At 44.8% G+C, this 18021-nt stretch overlaps 1 protein-coding gene across 8 annotated transcripts in view; it reads left to right on the top strand.

Moving 5' to 3' along the window:
* Positions 1-18021, top strand: part of LOC133348926 (RILP-like protein 1) — a 46314-nt gene that overhangs the window by 11706 nt on the left and 16587 nt on the right. For 7 of the 8 annotated variants that reach the window (XR_009755854.1, XR_009755855.1, XM_061562055.1 and 4 more), the window contains exons 5-8: positions 1587-1705; positions 10651-10896; positions 13791-13838; positions 16243-16385. Coding sequence is in view for 6 of the 8 variants with exons in the window: in XM_061562055.1 (XP_061418039.1) it covers positions 1587-1705; positions 10651-10896; positions 13791-13838; positions 16243-16385 (556 nt within the window). In the remaining 2 variants the exon portion in view is untranslated. The remainder of the gene's footprint in view (positions 1-1586; positions 1706-10650; positions 10897-13790; positions 13839-16242; positions 16386-18021) is intronic. The other variant, XM_061562053.1, reaches the window with a different exon arrangement.

Below are 18021 nucleotides of genomic sequence, written 5' to 3'. Positions count from 1 at the left end.
TATATAATAAGGAGCCACGGTTTTGGCGATATTCACAATGTTCAATTTCCTGTTGTTTTAAAAGTTGAGGATTTTATATATATTAGAAAAAAATTCAGCGGGGTAGCTATAAATGTATCATCTTGTAAATGTGAGTGTAAATATGGCAGCATTTGCAGTGGCTTGTGGAGCACTTGAAGGCTCCGATACGGTGAGTAGCAGACATTAAATAGCTCGATTGCGAAGACTGAACGTCAAGGACTTGTCCTGGCCGCCTAGCTTTGTAACTTATCCCTGTGGCTATGAGCCCCATGGAAAAGCTATCCAACTCTATTCATATTCTTAGGTTTTTTCGGTAAAGTCACGTAGGTAAAAAATTTAAAATTAATAAAAGTAAAATAAAATAAAAATCACGACGTTTCGGAGGCAACACAAGCTTCCGTCTTCAGGTGGAACCGTCACAGCCCGACAGCTGTATCAAGTAAGACGGAAGTTTGTGTTGCCTCCGAAACGTCGTGATTTTTATTTTATTTTTATTTTATGTTACTTTTATTAATTTAAATGTTTTACCTACGTGACTTTACCAAAAAAACCTAAGAATATGAATCCTTGCAGTCACGACAGCTTCAAATCTAGAATTATCCAACTCTACTTATAGTGTGCCACGTTACAGACCCTTTGATCCGAAGAAAATATTTAGAACATTAATATGGAATATGTGGCAATACAAACAACAAAACTTTATACGTAGGCTTTCATGACTAATATGATTCGTAATTGGTTTATTTTGGGTTAGGTCATCATGTAGAAATGTGTGTTGTAAAACCCTCCTGCAGCCGACACCGCGAATTCACAGAAGTGTCACGCGAATCAAACTTGCCGATGTATTACTGCTTCAGCAGCACTGCCCGGTATTGTTGTTGGAGAGTAATTATCTTAACGACATTTAAATGGGTGTCACGTTTCACTGGAGATTACATCCAGCCTCTTCAGGTCGTTAACAGGGGCTCAGGAGCTCGGTTTATACATTTGCCACTTTTGAATCACGTGACAATTTTATTGATTGGCTTTTTGATGGATGGAGGAGGTTCACACGCACATTTTTACACAACCTAACCCAAAACAAACATCTTGACTTAAAGCTTTCGTGACTGCAGGAATCCATATCCTTTGGGCCTTACGGTAAACTCGCGTAGAGAGGTTGAAAGAAAATAACAACCTATCTACGTGACTTTACCGAAAGACTCAAAGAATACCAAAATAAACAAATTACGAATAATAAATATGACGCTGCATATAAAAGACCCAATGTGTGAATACTTAACAATGCTGATTATAAATTGCCGCTGTGGTTTATTGGTATCCTGATTGCTTTATTTGAATGTGCTCTTTTGAAGCGCTCCACTCACATCATCATACATGGCCAATACAGTAATGATGGTGCTGCACTGTTATAAATGTATTAAAAGTAGCAGAACAGGGTAAAACAAAATAAAAAAATGACTGACCTGCATGCTGCAAGGATGCCTTTTCTGGCATCTGGCTTTTACAATTGGCCTTGTATCTGAAGGGTTGCCTGTGATTTGTTTCCCACATTACCCTTTCAGGTTTGACTGAGAAGGAGCGGGACGTGATGGTCAAACTCAAGGAAGTGGTGGACAAGCAGCGGGATGAGATAAGAGCCAAGGACCGGGATATCAGCCAAAAGAATGAAGACGTGGAGGCGGTAAGTAGCGATGTGAATGCGGGACATGTTTGGGTAGAGGTCTAATCATCATCAGCAATGATCTATATTCAACTGGATCAAGGCCTTCTTCTGCCGTCACCATCTTCTTACGCTCGTCCGATGCCACAATCCATCTACCTCACTCCTGCACGAGCAGATCTCATCGCTTCATCTTCGTGGCGGTCGTTTTCTCTCGCGCTTTCTCTCTCGTTGCTGCCATTCAGCCACCAGTTCTTGTCTATCAACCATCATCCCTTGAGCGATGTGTCCTGCCCCAAAACCCACTTCCTTTTCTTACCAGTCAATACGATGTCTTATACAATTTTAGTTTCTTCCATGAACCACTTGTTCCTATTTTCATCTTGAGCGTAATTTTAACATTCGCCTCTCCGTACTTCTTGGCACACTCTTTTTTTAGTTTTTTTGTCCAATTTTCTTCGTCAGTATTGATGTTTCTGATCCAAATGTCACAGTGGGTAATATCGGTTGGGGTTCCAAGTGAGGACTGCGGCTCTCAAATGAATAACGTCGCCCCCGTGGTCTCCCCCATTGTGATACGTGGATCAAACAAATCACTCGAGACTCCGGTGTACGGCAGCCAAGAGCAGGTCATGCGAACGCTGTCGCAAGAGGTCACACGTTTGATGGAATGGTCCTTCGCTGACTATGCATGATGAATGAATGAATATTCTTTGAAGGCTGTCTTCCTTAGATAAAATTTATAATCAAATTTACGTTTTCAAAAACACTCAATCCTGCTCTAATTTCCTTCTTTATTTCATAATATGGTCCTCTTTCCACCTTCAATAATTAGCTAAGGTATACCTATTCTGCTCGTTTTGCAATTGTCCTTCCAACTGGTAATGTCTTACCTGCCTTGCATTTTAAACCACTTTATGTTTCTGCCTATCAATTTATATGCTTCAAAGTGGTAAACTTATTACGATACATATTGAAATAGGTATTGTATGATTGTTTAGATGTCAATGTGAAATCTATTTGTCAAATTCTGTAATATTTTTCAGACAATATTTTTCCCTTAATAAAACAATGTAGTAAGTATAGGGAGGAGTGAACCACGCACAAGTTAAAGAATGTCCATACAAGTGAATATAAAGCGGTTACCTTAAATAAAATATTTACACATTGCATATGAATGAAATGTACTTTTTGTACAAATCATATTTTGCTCGTTTGTACATAGCTAGCATTTTATATTGCCAAGCAATAAGCACAACTGATGATATCAAATAAGGGGCAATCATACATAGGGTCCTGGCTATAACATCAGTTGGTGAGGTGCATTGTTTCTGCCGCTGGGAATCGGAGGGAAACTTAAACGGTATGAATGGAATTTGGGTAAGTGTCTGCAAAGTTTCAGCCAGAGCATTTTCAAACATTGTAAGAATTATAATGCTGCTTGGGGCTGTATAGGGTTATTACCATGCAAATATGCCAGCGCAAGCACCATCTTGACGTTTCTTTTGCGCTTGGAGTTAGTTGAATTTTTAAAATGAACTTCATATCCGAAAGTGCACACGTGCGTACACACAACTGCATAAGCCTGTGAGCTTGGTTTATTTTCAAAGTCAGATTTAAAAATAATATCGCCATTTTCCATTGTTTACTGTGCCAAACTGCGTTGGAGATTTACCAACACTCACTACATGTACGGGGATGCAGATCCATCGCAAATCTCCTTTGTACTTGCTCATTTTTTTGTGTCCAGAACAAAAGGCTATTGTTACTACTGTGCATATTTTGCTGATGTGCTGCACAGCTCTGCGACATGTTGTTCGGCATCATGTCCGACGTTTCCCTCCACCTGCTGTGAGCTTCGACAGGAAGTCCCTGAGCATCCACAGGGAGAGCGATACTATTTCAGGAAGTTCCTAAAAATAAACTCTCGGTGCTGGGCATGGTGCCGAAAAGCACACGGTACAACCCAAAAAACACGTCACAATTTGTTTCAACACTTTGTTGTTTCTGAAGCACGTATCGCTGCGTGTATACTTTCACAAGTGGTTAATTTCTCAGACCTTTTCGATTGAACCAGTTGAGTTGTGATAAGACAGCGGACACAAAATGGAGCACGTCGTCTGTTTTGACACATGTAGAACATTTATACTGGTAGGAACCTCCTGGTTACACCAGCCCACAGGGGATTATTGTGTCCGTCCGTCGTGCAGGGAGGGGCTGGGTGGGGAGGGAGGGGCTGGGTGGGGAGGGAGGGAGGGCTGGGTGGGGAGGGGAGGGAAGGGTGGGGAGGGGCTGGGTGTGGAGGGTGGAGCTGGGTGGGGAGGGGCTGGGTGGGTGGGAGGGGCTGGGTGGGGAGGGAAAGAGGGCTGGGTGGGGAGGGGAGGGAAGGGTGGGGAGGGGCTGGGTGTGGAGGGTGGAGCTGGGTGGGGAGGGGCTGGGTGGGTGGGAGGGGCTGGGTGGGGAGGGAGGGAGGGCTGGGTGGGGAGGGGAGGGAAGGGTGGGGAGGGGCTGGGTGTGGAGGGTGGAGCTGGGTGGGGAGGGGCTGGGTGGGGAGGGTGGGGAGGGGCTGGGTGGGGAGGGTGGGGAGGGGCTGGGTGGGTGGGAGGGGTGGGGAGGGGCTGGTCACCCCGTGGTGCCCTTATAAAACTCAACGTTTAACCTACTCACGCCGGCTTGTGCCCGCCCTCACAGTCGGGCATATTTGCGGAATACACCACGCCGCCGTTGACCCTGGCCATTGACCGAGCAACCCAACGATCCTACCAGCTCCTTCCGCAGGAATGTGTTTGGGCGAGGCAAGGCTGGAAAGTTTCTACTTTGTTTCCACAAAAATCATGTTCAGAACTGGGATATTTTTTTATGAGCGTGGGCACCCACAGGGGGAGAGAGGCACAATTTCAGCAGCATGGCATCTGGCAGGGCACGCTGTGGCATGCTGTTGCAGTAAGGGCAGATGTGTCAGTTAATTCCCTTTCTGATGCGCTGCTGCTCCTTCGCTTTGTACTTTCAAGCCTGATTCCATTTCCCTTCCTTCCGACGCCGCTGTGCAACGTTTGGATAGTAATCACACTATTCTGGGATTGACCAAATAGGAGGAGGAAAATCATGACCACGGGGAAAGTCGCCGAGGTTATGGGGTAGGTTTGGGGAAATCTTTGATGGTCCATGCCTTTACCATCCAATGTGTGTTGAACTTCTTTCGCACCTTACATAGCGAACCGTGCTAATCGGAGGTGCTTGGGTAAGGACAACAAACTAAACGCAAAAAGCAATTGCAACTCACTCTATTTGGAGTTTCCAAAGGTACAGTGAGTGCACAGCACTGGTTTAGCATTACACGTTTGAGCTAAAGTTAGCCGAGAAAGATCGCTGCATCGGCTACTCACGCTGGCTGGTGGCTCGCTCGCTGTGATCTCACCATCCATCATAATCGCTTGAGTCATAGTCCACACAATTACTGAACACGGAACTGATTTGAGGGAGGTGTGTGGACACGTGCTTAAGAGGCTACATTGGTGGTGTGGATGTGGGGGGGGGGGTGCCTGTAGAGAGCTGCCAACCTCAAGTCTCTGATCTCCCCAACGAGTTCAACGTAAAATAATTACTGGACAGTAGCATCTTCTTGCGAGGGCCAGCGAGGGCAAAGTCGAAACTCTGCTGTTGAAATCTTGAAGTGTGTGTCATAGTTTGAGTGTAGTTGCCGAGTGTAGTTTTGTGGGGAGCGGTGGTGTAGCGGTTAGCGCGCTGCGCTACGAAACCCGGCGACTCGAGTTCCATTTCCGCTCACGGTCAACACCGGTGACGATTATCTGAATCGGTCATGGGCCTCCCCTAGGTCGACTGAGCCCCAAATGAGTACCTGGTGCGGTGTGTAAAACATCGCCACTAGGGAGACAAAGGCGGCCGAGCGTGGTGATGGCCACCCACCCCCTCGTGTGCCATGTTGGCCTTCATAGGTGCTACTCGCTAACAGCACTTGCCCCAACAGTCTGTTAAGGCTGTACGGGGGATCATTGTCTTTGTTTAGTTGCTGATCAATTGAATTCTCGAGGCTCTGTTTTTCAAAAATAGGTTACGGCACACTTGCCCGTTGTCATGGAGGATTTGTCTTGATGAAGCAAATGTTGCTCGGGCAGGATGAACTTGGCAAGAAATGTTTCCCCAAAGACGAGGGGCATTTGTGACGATTGTGTTTAAAAAACGACGTCAAAAGGTGGTATGTGGATTGTCGATGTGAATGCAATCGTTGCGTTCGGTGTCGTTCAAACAGAGTTCTGGCCACAAAAGCCTCGCTTACCGACAAGACGAAACTTGCTCGGTGTGCTGGGGCCTTTATTGCTATGACTGCACTCTCATTCCGGGGATGCTCTCGCAGTGATATCACTTAGACCACCGTTGTAAGGTACAACATCCTGGGCATTTCTTAAGTCAATCGGGATGCTGCCGAGTTGAACGCCCGAGAGATGACTTCACTGAAGACGAGACGTTGAATACAACACGTCATCTTCTGTTCCACGTTATGCGCGAGCACGGTATGTCGTAGCAGTGTGCAAAAGCCGCAATTCAAAACGCAGCAGCGAGTCCACAGCTCCCTTCGTGGCCGAGGACTTACGACACGCTTGAGTGACTTGGACCGCATTCAACTCCAGATGAAGTCATTACATTCAAAGTGGTGTATAACATGAACTTTAGCCGCTGTTTTGGCAGAATAAAAGAACAAACACGTTTCTGTAATCCTTCTTATATAGACCTCCAGATCACATGGCTCAATGGTGTAAGTGTGCTGAAGGGGTTTCTGGTTTTAAGCCATCTTATGACACGTGCCTCGCTAAAGCATCCGAATTTATATGTCAAATATTGGCCATGCCAGTTGGTCACTGAAAGAGCTCAAGTTACCAGCAACATTTATGATTAAACATTAGAGAGAGAACTGAAAGTCGAGTGGATAGCTCTTCGTTACCGCTCGCTCGATGAAAATGTGATGTTTAAATAGAAGTTGAAATGAACCCGTGAACAAGCTGGAGTTTTTCCGTCACGCTCTCCGAGTCGAGCCGCGCATCCACAAGTGCGCTGCATGTGCACTTGGTCAGTGGCTAGCGGCGGTGTGGGAACGTACTGTGATGCCGCATGTGCACAGGCTGTGACGAGCTATTTCCCTCAGCGGACCGTTTCCATTCTGCCTCTCTGTGGGGGGGACGCACTAAAGGATGCATCTTGTATTTCAATTCATATATTTTTTTCTTCCGTCTTCAATTCAATGACTAATTCAATCAACATTTGAAAAAGGAAAAAAACTTTGCTTTCACACACCTGCAACGTCACGGTCCGTTTTTTGTTCTTTGTTAACGCTGGTGGTGGGGGGGGCCAGGATTGCCCACGATGTTAATGTACAATCGTTTTCATAAAACGGTGAAGTACAAAGGTGGTCAGGTGTCACGTTACTGTTTGCTGAACGTCGTGCAATCACTTGTTTTTTTTGTATCACTCCGGGGAGGGTTAAAAAAAGGTATCCAACAGATGCTCAGCCGGCAAGGTTTGCTGAACGGGATTGTGTTGTCGTTGTTGAGCGGTCATCGGGAAGATAGAGTAACTGTTAAGAGAGAAAAGAGGATGAAGGCAACGTTTTGTATGTACTTATGTGCGTTGAACTTATTTCGCACCGTACGTAGCCAACCGTGCTAATCGGAGGTGCACATTCGCAGGTTTAAGGGCATTATATAATTAAAATATTATCCAGTTCATGTTGAAATTATAGCTATACCTCTGAATTGTTGCGGTGTTGGTTTGCTTTTCACAAGTGGCGCTTTGTACGTGTTTATTGCAGCTTGTAGGTATGCGTTTGTAAGATTCACACAGTTAATACAGAGGCATAAAGCCAAGCAGATAAAACACTTATTTAAGTTACTTAAAGGGGTACGCACGAGTATAACAACTCACTAAAACAACAGAATATACAAATAGATAAAACGATAAAAAAACCTCGATTTGTGACATAGCAAGCAGGCAGTCCAGACAGCGATAGAGCAAATGACAACATTCGGCGGGAAGCAAGAGGTGAGGGAGGAGGTGTGGGAGGAGGTGAGGGAGGAGGTGAGGGAGGAGGTGAGGGAGGAGGTGAGGGAGGAGGTGAGGGAGGAGATGGAGGAGGAGGTAGAGCTGCCGACCCTGCTCGATATGGATCCCATGGATCTGGACGTGGATGACGTGTACACCATCGCGGCCATGGTGGGCAGGGATTTCGAGCAGATGGTGGCGCGCGGCGGCTCGGTCCAAGTGGCCCAGTTAATGCCCAAAGTGGTGCGCGTGCTCGAGATCTTGGAGGTGTTGGTCGCGAACAGCCAGGCCCGCGGTGATGGCCCGGGGTCCGCTGAAGGGGGCGAGTCGTCGGATGACGAGCAGGTGGGTGCCGCGACCGCCGTGCCCGTTGGGCGTCCAGGGGTCTCGGCTGGGATGATAACCGAGGAGCGTAGGCGCGTGGAAGTGTCGTGGCATGATGCTACTAAGAATCACGCCAGGGGGTGTGTATGTGTGTGTAGGTCGAACTAAGTCCTCAAGTGGGTAACGGGGCGGTAGTGTAGCGGTTAGCGTGCTGTGCTATGAACCTGGCGACCCGGGTTCGAGTCCCGCTCACGGCCAACACCGGTGACGATAATGTTTATCTAGAACCGGTCCTGGGCCTCCCCGAGGTCGACTCAGCCTCAAATGAGCACCTGGTGCGGTGTGTAAACATCGCCACTGGGGAGACAAAGGCGGCCGGGCGTGGTGTTGGCCACCCACCCTCTCGTGTGCCGTGCCGGCCTTCATAGGTGCTTGCTAACAGCACTTGCCCCAACAGTCTGTTACAGGCTACACGGGGGGTCTTTGTATGTGTGTGAACATTCGTATGAGGCATGGGCAATTGATGTGACGCTTGTGCTTAGGTTGGAGACGCGGTATTAAACGTTTTTGGTACTTGTGTTAATATCAATTTTACATTGCCTGCAGACCAAAATTAGTGGAATTTTAGTTTTTCATTACAGTAATTTATAGCTAGCATGGTTTTAGTCGACAGAGCATAGTTTACTTTCATAGCCTCTTGCATCATTTATCATTTATCGGTTTTGTTGTGTATTTAAGTTAAATGTAATTTGTTTAAAGAAAATTTAGATATTTAAAATGACTTATCCGTTTTCACTTGGTGAGGTAATTTTATAGCACTGCCTTTAGGCATTCAAACCCGTCGTCTTGATTCTCACACTACGTTAAGTATGGTGAAAATAATATTTGAAATAATATTATCGCACATTTAGTTTATGTACTATGTGTTGCGAAAATATTTCCCCATTGGAAAGCCTCGTGTGTGGGGTGAAACATCTCATTCGCATCGGAACCCTGAGCAATCAACAGAGGAAGCCGCAGCAGATGGAATTTAAACAGCAATTAAAACACGTTAAAAGGCACGTAACAAAAACACACATTCAACACATTACTGCAATGCCAGAAGCACTGAAAGTAGCCGCAGATTGTCACCGATGTTCACAATCGCATAACGGTGGGTTTAATGTTTTGTGAATGTCATCAGGTAGAGTTTCCCATGCATGTGCAACTCCGTAGATGTGATTCAACACTGGTGAGACCACCTGCAGTAGCGCACATAAAGCAACGATGATCGGCGGTGGCTTTCTGAAACACGGCCGTTGTCCAAACATGTGATAGCCGACTAAATAAATGTATTTTGTCATAAGGCTGTTGCTTAGCACTCCATTGTGTTGTTGGGTTGTTTCGCCCGTCCTTTTTAGCATAATGTCCGGCCTTTCGCTCAATGTGCTCGGAGCTTGTTAGGGTAACGGCGGACGTCATGCCGAACATCACGGTGCAATTCTGGATTTGAAGCTTTCGTGACTGCAAGGATTCATATTCTTAGGTTTTTTCGGTAAAGTCACGTAGGTAAAATTTTTTAATTAATAAAAGTAAAATAAAAAATAATCACTTGATACAGCTATCGTGCTGTGACTGTTCCACCTGAAGACGGAAGCTTGTGTTGCCTCCGAAACGTCGTGATTTTAATTTTACTTTTATTAATTAAAATTTTTTACCTACATGACTTTACCGAAAAAACCTAAGAATATCACGGTGCAAGTACAATTCGAAAAAGACATCCGCTAAAAACATGACTGCACAAGCCTATGCAAGTGGTAAAGGTTTCGTTAATGTTGGCTACAATTCTTTGAGGGGGCTTTATTTTGGTGTTTGTACACCACTTATTTCAAGTATTGTAGTTAAGTTGCCTTGTGGCCACACCGCTCCATTGTAAGAGATGGTTCCGGGTGGCGTAGGGGTCAGAGTACTTTATGGGCAACGTTGAGACCCGGGTTGGAGTCCTGGGGAGCCACCGATGATTATACTGTTATACTGGGTTCTCGTGTGTAGTAGCGAGTTCATGCTGTCAGCCCCGTCACCAGAGACTGAAAATATACTCTGTCACATTAAAGTTTGTGTTTCACTTTGGCTACATTCCAGCTGTTAAAATGCAATATATTGGTTGCACTGCCATGCAATGGATATTTTTCAGCAGCAGGGTATGTGGGAGCTACCCCCCTTACCACCCCAGTGTATGCATTAAAAGGGTCTTTAAAGGTATTACAGAATGAGTTCCATGATATCACATTCATGCACCATCATCTAATATTTTGATGCACTGCTCATTGTGAGAGTTGTGAATGGAGAATTCACCTCATGACGTGACGCCGCTCGCACAATTGTAATTTTTCCGTGGAAAATATTTGTTTTAAAGTGCCATTGTCACACCGATGATGAAGAATACTGATGGAATCGAAAGCCAAGGAATGGAACGTGTCCAAGAGGTCATCCACCAAGGAGACGGAGCGATAAAATCACCTCGTGCTTGATGCTTTTGTCCAGCGGTGGATTGACCCACGGCTGGCGACGGTGCGATCGTCACACGCGTGTGTCCGTGCCTTCCGTAGCTGCAGCAGCAGCTCTCGCGGCTGATCAAGATCAACAACGAGCTGCGGCACAAGCTGGCCGTGATGGAGGCGCAGGGGAAGTCGCTCATCGAGCAGAAGGTGGAGCTGGAGGCCGATCTGCAGTCGCGCGAGCAGGAGATTGGGCGCCTGCGCGAGACGGCGGCGAGCGTCGCAAGCGCCTTCCTGGAGCAGAGCGAGTGCCAGGAGGGCGCGGTGGCGCACCACCCTGGCTCGGGCGAGGACAAGGTACAGCAAGCCCTCCGGAGGCTCGCTTGCTTTATTTGTGTATTTACTGCAATTCCTGGGCCAGTGTTTGATAAACAGTAGCTCGGTTGAAAAGTATGCTTACAATGTGGATTTTTGTTGTTGTTGTTTGTTGTTGTTACCTGTTTCCACACCACCCCGGCATGGGCGAGGACAAGGTACAGCAAGCCCTCCGGAGGCTCGCTTGCTTTATTTGTGTATTTACTGCAATTCCTGGGCCAGTGTTTGATAAACAGCAGCTCGGTTGAAAAGTATGCTTACAATGTGGATTTTTTGTTGTTCTTTGTTGTTGTTACCTGTTTCTCCACAACTCTGACTGTCGCCTGATGAGGCTGGTTGTAATTACGGGCGAAGCGTCGTAGTCGAATGCTAAATGTTGTGGGTTTACTCTCCAACACATAACCGGTGTGCTGAACTAGTAACGAATTGGTATGTTTAGTTTACGTCTCAAAACTTACCGATCGGCTGTGTCAGGTGGTGGCGGATTTAACGACACATTTCTACTAATAGGGTTTTTCCCCTTTTTTCTGGCAACAAAACTGACACCTTTTGCAAGGAATCATGCTTACATTAACCACAATACTTGCAGTCAAATGCAAACAAATGAGACTAGGCTCTAAAGAAAGCTGTCCCTGGTGTGGACCAATCAGTTTCAAAGACAATGCATACATTATCAGAGTATTGTTTTTTGTTTGCATTTGACTGCAAGTATTGGGGTTAATGTAAGCATGATTCCTTGCAAAAGGTGTCAGTTTTGTTGCCAGAAAAAAGGGGAAAACCCCTATTAGTATATTTTGGTACTGGCAAAGGAGGTCCCATGATGATCATGACACATTTCTATTTACGCGATCTAACCCAACAACGCCCCTATCATGGACCTGAACATGCTGCCCGTATTTTTCGCCGCCAAATACCTCCACACCCCAGCTTTGGCAAAGACAAGGTACAGCAGCCCTCGAGAGGTTCGCTTGCTCATTTGTGTTGGTGCTCTTACAATTCCTGGACCCAGTGTTTGATAAACAGCGGCTCAGTAGAAAATTGTGATTACAATGTTGATTTTGGTTGTTACCTGAACACGTGACCCGTATTTTGCATTTGTCGTCAAATATTGCCACACCCCAGCTTTTGGCAAAGCCAGGGTACAACCGGCTCTCTCAGTCCCCGTGGGTCGTCGTGCATCAAAATGCTGGTTGCTCTTACATCACTTGACCAGTGTTTAATAAACAGAGACTCGGTAGAATTCTTTCTCCGAGCATGTGGAATGTTTTTTGTGACCTAAACATGTACCCGTAGTTTGGATTTTGTCGCCAAATATTGCAATCAGGTTCTTGCATTTCAGGGTGAGGCATCGGGCAAAAGTGACCTCTGAACTTTCTACAACCAGGGCCCGGATTAAGGTTCTTGTAGGCATAACAAAAGGTCCAGTCCCATTTACACGCACCTTTACTTCAGCCTCACCTTAACAACTCTTTTCAACCAGTCTACACAACAAAGGCTCATTCCTAACAGCGTGCTTCAGCCGCACCGAACCTCACAATATTAATATCCAGGGCCTACCTTAGCTCCTCCCACCCTCAACCAGTATATATACAAGGACTGTTTTCTTGGAATTTCTCTTACTTGATACAGCTGTCGTGCTGTGACGGTTCCACCTGAAGACGGAGGCTTGTGTTGCCTCCGAAACGTCGTGATTTTTATTTTATTTTTATTTTACTTTTATTAATTAAATTTTAAAATTTTTACCTACGTGACTTTCCCGAAAAAACCTAAGAATATGAATCCTTGCAGTCACGAAAGCTTCAAATCTAGAAGTTCTTGTAGGCCTTAGTGATAACTTTTTCTAGTTGGCACTTCCCACGGTGCTGTCCTTGAGATTATGCGAAAAACACAATTTGAAGATGTTATTTCTAATTTTGCAATGAAAAAATCTCGAAAAGTTTATCTCCGGCATTAATTTTTTTCACCTTATGAAGAAAAGCGATTGAGATTGACACGACTCTGCCTCTTTGTATGTACACTGTGCCAATCCTTGCTACATATAAATATATTTATTTGTGAAAGATATCTTGGTAAAAAATGTCATCATACAAAAAAAACATGGTGAAGAAATTCCGTAGGCCCTTTAGTTTTCGTAGGCCCCTTGGCCCTGTGCCTATTGGATTATACGGCCCTCTCTACACCAAGACAATTGAACATGCCTCGTAACTGCTCATGATGTCTCTTCTATAGCGCCTTTTATCAGCAAAGAGGGTGATGATCCCTCACGCCGTGCGCAAACGTACGCATGGCCTCAGAGCATTATGGGTGAAATCATATATATATATATGCAAAGCTCTGTCCTGTGTCTCTACACGTGAATAAAAACATACTTGTAGTCCTTTAGCCTCTTGGTTTCCCACACAAATATTATCAGGCAGCATTTATTTTCAGCGAGCAAACTCTGTACTGGGTTCCCATCTTTCTGGGTCTCATCAGCAGCGTCAGGTTTGGAGAATGCTGCTGGATTACCAAAAGTTATTGACGAGAACGCTGCACCTGAACTGTGGGATCCGTTCAACCCACTCCAGTGTGATTCACCCATGCATCTGACATGCCATTGCCTGCTTGACTGACTATACAGGTTATAGCGGGGAGAAAAAATAACCAGCATTGACTTCAATTGCTTAATATTATATATTTTTTTCTTGTGCAGCCATTGGCGACAAGGCTTTGATCGTCAACTGTGGAGCACAGTTGAGATTTGCTATAATTGGTGACTGATTCACAAACGTCTTGTTTCACAGGTTGCCGATGATGGTGCTGTTGTGTTTATGTCTTTCTTGAGTGTCGCATAACTGGAGCAGCACATACATGTGGATTTTTTTTCTCTTAAACAGCTTTCATTCTTCCCTGGGGTAGAGGATGAAGAAGATGAAAGTGTGTGGGTAATGAGTCTAAACTACTTACCGAGAGCTCTGATTGACTGCCTTGCTAAAATTAACGTGTTGCAACACACATCAGCATGTTTGCCATTAACACAGTGGGGCATTAGAAGTACAACAACTCGGTTGTAAAGATGAAGGTAAAACTCACTTAAAATGTATCATTATTTTCTTCGTCTATCCAGGAGAGCCTTGCTGAGTCCTGGGACTTTTGTTTTCAGGAGGGTCCTTAATTTAAATATTTGTCCAATACATATATGGAATAAAACCTGCAGAAAATCTGTGCATGTGCCCAACGCTGCACAGGTGTGGCGTGTTATATTGAATGGAATTGCATGCAACCTTGGATACCCGTGCATTTGACTGCCTCGTGTGTATCCGGAAATATTTGGCACTGATTTTATCTGCACATTGAGGCTTGGAACTTATCTTCAGATCTTATTTGAGGCCTAGGCACGTGAAGGAATGGTTGTCTGTCCATTGCTGCCACTAAATACGAGGACGCTTAATTAATGATGCCATATGCCACCTAACTTTAAATATAGCCATTGCACAACTTATAAAGTGCATCCAATCTATTTAATGTTAACACTAATGCCATTTGTTGGGTTATATTGGCCAGATAGGGACAGGGGAAGTGACCACTCAACACTGCCATCTCCTGGCAGAGAGACTCAAGTCATCAGATAGATCCAATCCTTAATGTCCATAATAGAGGTTTTTTTGGTTAGATCACGTAAATATAAACGTGTCATTTCGCCAGTAGTTACAACTTGCATTGCATCATCAGGCGACAGCCAGATTTGTGGGTAATATTGGTCGCGAAAGCCTACGTGTTCAACAAATCCAATCCTTGAAATAATTTGTGGACTGAACCCAATTGGATGTTCTGCCATCTCCTGGCCACCTCGCACCACTATGCTTGCAACACATGGCATGCACGGATGGGTCATCCATCCAAGTACTAACCAATCTTCTGAGATGTTGGTGCATTCAATGTGGTTTGGTCTATGGAAACATTTTAAAAATGTCAATTTACCTTGGCGATTGGAATCTCAATTGGATGTGATTAACCGAGAAGTGGGTTGTGCTGATAATACACTTTGCTTGTTTTATTGCCCTTGGCAGTGTGACATTGCCTGCATCCTGATATGAATCCAGTAACCCACTGTGTGCCAACAAGGCCAATGCAGCAGCTGGCAATGTAATGTTACTTTTAGCTCAAAGGTCCTGCCCAGCATCTGGTCCCTTAAAGTCCTTTGAAGTGATATTTAAATTGTGCGTTATCGTCTTGTTTGAACAAGTGTAAGCAGTTTCTTAATGATGATTTTAAATTTTTGACTAGAAACATTTGGGTTTATTGAGGATTGAGGGTGGAGTTAAAACTTGGTGGTGGTGTAGTACCACACCTGGTTTAAGGTTCATCACACAGGTCCAGTAGAATCACATGCAAGCAAGAGAAGCACTTCTTCTCATCTGACTATTTAAAAAAATATATGAATTGACCAAGGCTATAAATCATAATTATGTTTGAGGTGTTATTAACTGTTTAACAGATGGCCATGCCGTGTGTTTATTTTTTGTTTCTTCTTGTGCATGGAACACATTCTTTTTAGTCTTGCACTTCATTTAAAACAAAATTAATCCATGAAAGCCTGACTGTGTCCTCTTGGGGTTCCTGCATTGAGATGTTTGGTCAGTTCCATCCATCAGGGATTTGGTGTGTTCGAGAAAACGAGAGTGACCAGAGAAAACCCACCCATATGAGGGGGTAACACTGAGAGATGTACACACACAAAAATTTAATATTCAATTGCTGTACTACAGTGTCCAAATTAGTCGGCATTTTTTTTTGTTGCAGTGCTTAGTTTAGTTGAAGACAGCGTCCAGAATTTTAGTTCAGTTTTAATGTGTGAAATTCATTTAGTCATTCTTTTTGTCTAGTTGACACGAGCATAAAACAAATGTAGCCCACTTTCATTAAATGTTTGGCACTTTTTTTTCCCCCACCCAATATCAAATAAGCAGCGTGATTCTAATAACTTTACAAAATGATCTTAGCCTGCACCTTCATTGACACTCATTAAATGATGTCTGGTGTTTGGCGGCTAGTCAGCGCTCATCGCCGCGTTTGATGAGTTTCGTCTACTCGGTCATCAACGTAAAAAAAAATCCCCTCCTTTTTACGAATATTTCGTGACTAATTTTATCCCGCCATCTGCTGTTGCCACCTGCCGTTGGCGTGCACGCGTTTTGTTTTGTACACTAACGTTCGAAATGCAGCCGCGTCGGTCTCGCCTCGCATGGCCCAAGGTGTGTTCGAGACTTCTTCGCTCGATGACGGTGCAGAGCTGTGAGTGTGCGCGCACGTGGGGGCGTGGTGTCGTGTGTCCGTGTTCGAGCTCAGATGGACGGGAAGCTCGTGGTCGATCTCAAGGACCCCAACCGGCCTCGCTTCACGCTGCAGGAGCTGCGCGAGGTGCTGCAGGAGCGCAACGAGCTCAAGGCCAAGCTCTTCCTGCTCCAGGAGGAGCTGGCGTACTACAAGAGGTGATGAATGGCACGGCCTGGCAGCTGTCGGGGTTGTTGCGCCACAGCCCGTCACAGCCCGCCACGGTCTCAGAACCATTCTCATTGGAAGCAGACATTTAGAATCCGTTGAAAGGCGTTAGGGTGTGAAAAAAAAAAATATCAATTATTTTTTATTAATCAGGTAAGGCCCACTGAGCTTTTATAGTTCTTTATCAGAAGCAAAAAGGCCCCACATGATAGCTGAACTAAGTGGCTTGTCACGTGGAAATTTGTAATGAGGACAAAATGTAACAAAATGGACAACATGTACTCATTACACTGTGCAGCCTGCGTTATTTGCGAGCCCCTCCGGTAATCACGAACACCACAGGATTAATTCAGCCAAAGAGGGTTGAGTGTGGTTCCCAAAAGGTGGGGTGCTGTTTGGCGATTTTGAATCCAGATGTTTTCAAGAGGGAAACAAAATGAGGCTCACATATTGATATTTTTTGTGACGAGTGTTATATTGCTTAATGTTAAACAAATGACATGATTAATTTCAAGTCATTATTGAGTACTGTTCTGTAAATAAGGAAAATAACCAAGATGTGGGTATCCTTTTCATATCCATGTTAAAAATGTTTACATCGTTAAATATTTAAAATCTTATTGTGTTAACATTTTCAGCTTGCATTCGCCGTTCTGTTGTGGTGACACATTGGAATGTACAGCTTTGCTCTCCTTAATTGAGTCGAGGTCTCCCTTGGACAGGAGGTGCTCGCTCCCCATGGCCTCTGACCTGGTCACAAATAAAGGGCACCAGTCTGAATGTCATCCAGTGGTAGCCACACACTCAACAGTGTAGCTAAGTGTACCTTGATGCAGCAAATCTGGCTGTGACGGTCCCACCTGACGACGGAGACTTGTGTTGCCTCCGAAACGTCGTGATTTTTATTTTATTTTTATTAATTTTTATTTCATTTTTTACCTACGTGACTTTACCGAAAGAACTAAGAGTATAGTGTAGCTAAGGATGAGCGTTCTGGGCTTCACTTTGAGTGGCCACCTTTACCCCCTTTTCTCCTGGTCACGAGTAATGTCTGCTTTGACCCACAGGACCCTGTTTTATGCAAAACATTAATGTTCTGAGGCGTTTAATAGGGGATGTGTGTAACAATTCATCCTTCTCGCGATGTCATTGCATTTTCATGATTCGGGATTGCAATTCAATTCAAGAAACAATCTTTTTTCACGTGAACCGATTACATACAATGACGTACAGATCGAAAACATCCGATTCGTATGTGCACGATGAAATGCACGTGTTGCGATTGTAAGAATCGATTTTAGCCTTTGAGGAGTTGATGCATTGTTACATTCCCAGTATTTACACTTGCTTCACCTGAACTGGTTTTATTCTCATTCTTGCATGGCGCTGCTTTATAAATGTGCTCGTCAGCCTTTACCGTGGCAGTGTTCCAAGAGGGAACTCTGATATTGGTCAAGCATTATTTTTCCTCCATCTAAGTCTGATTTCTGTCCACCCGTCACCTTTCACGTAAGACGTTCTGCTCGTTTTTTTGCACGTGCTTAGCAGCTTGTACTTTTATTTACTCCTAACTGATCAGCGTCTTGGAGATCAGGATTTGTGCGGTGGGCAGAAATGGGAATGTGT

Source organism: Lethenteron reissneri, chromosome 28, assembly GCF_015708825.2.
Source record: "Lethenteron reissneri isolate LAM-NWPU_2019-01 chromosome 28, ASM1570882v1, whole genome shotgun sequence".
In the NCBI taxonomy this organism is placed as follows: domain Eukaryota; kingdom Metazoa; phylum Chordata; class Hyperoartia; order Petromyzontiformes; family Petromyzontidae; genus Lethenteron; species Lethenteron reissneri.
The sequence above is the reverse complement of the archived record's forward strand: the minus strand, read 5'-3'. Positions and strand labels throughout refer to the sequence as shown.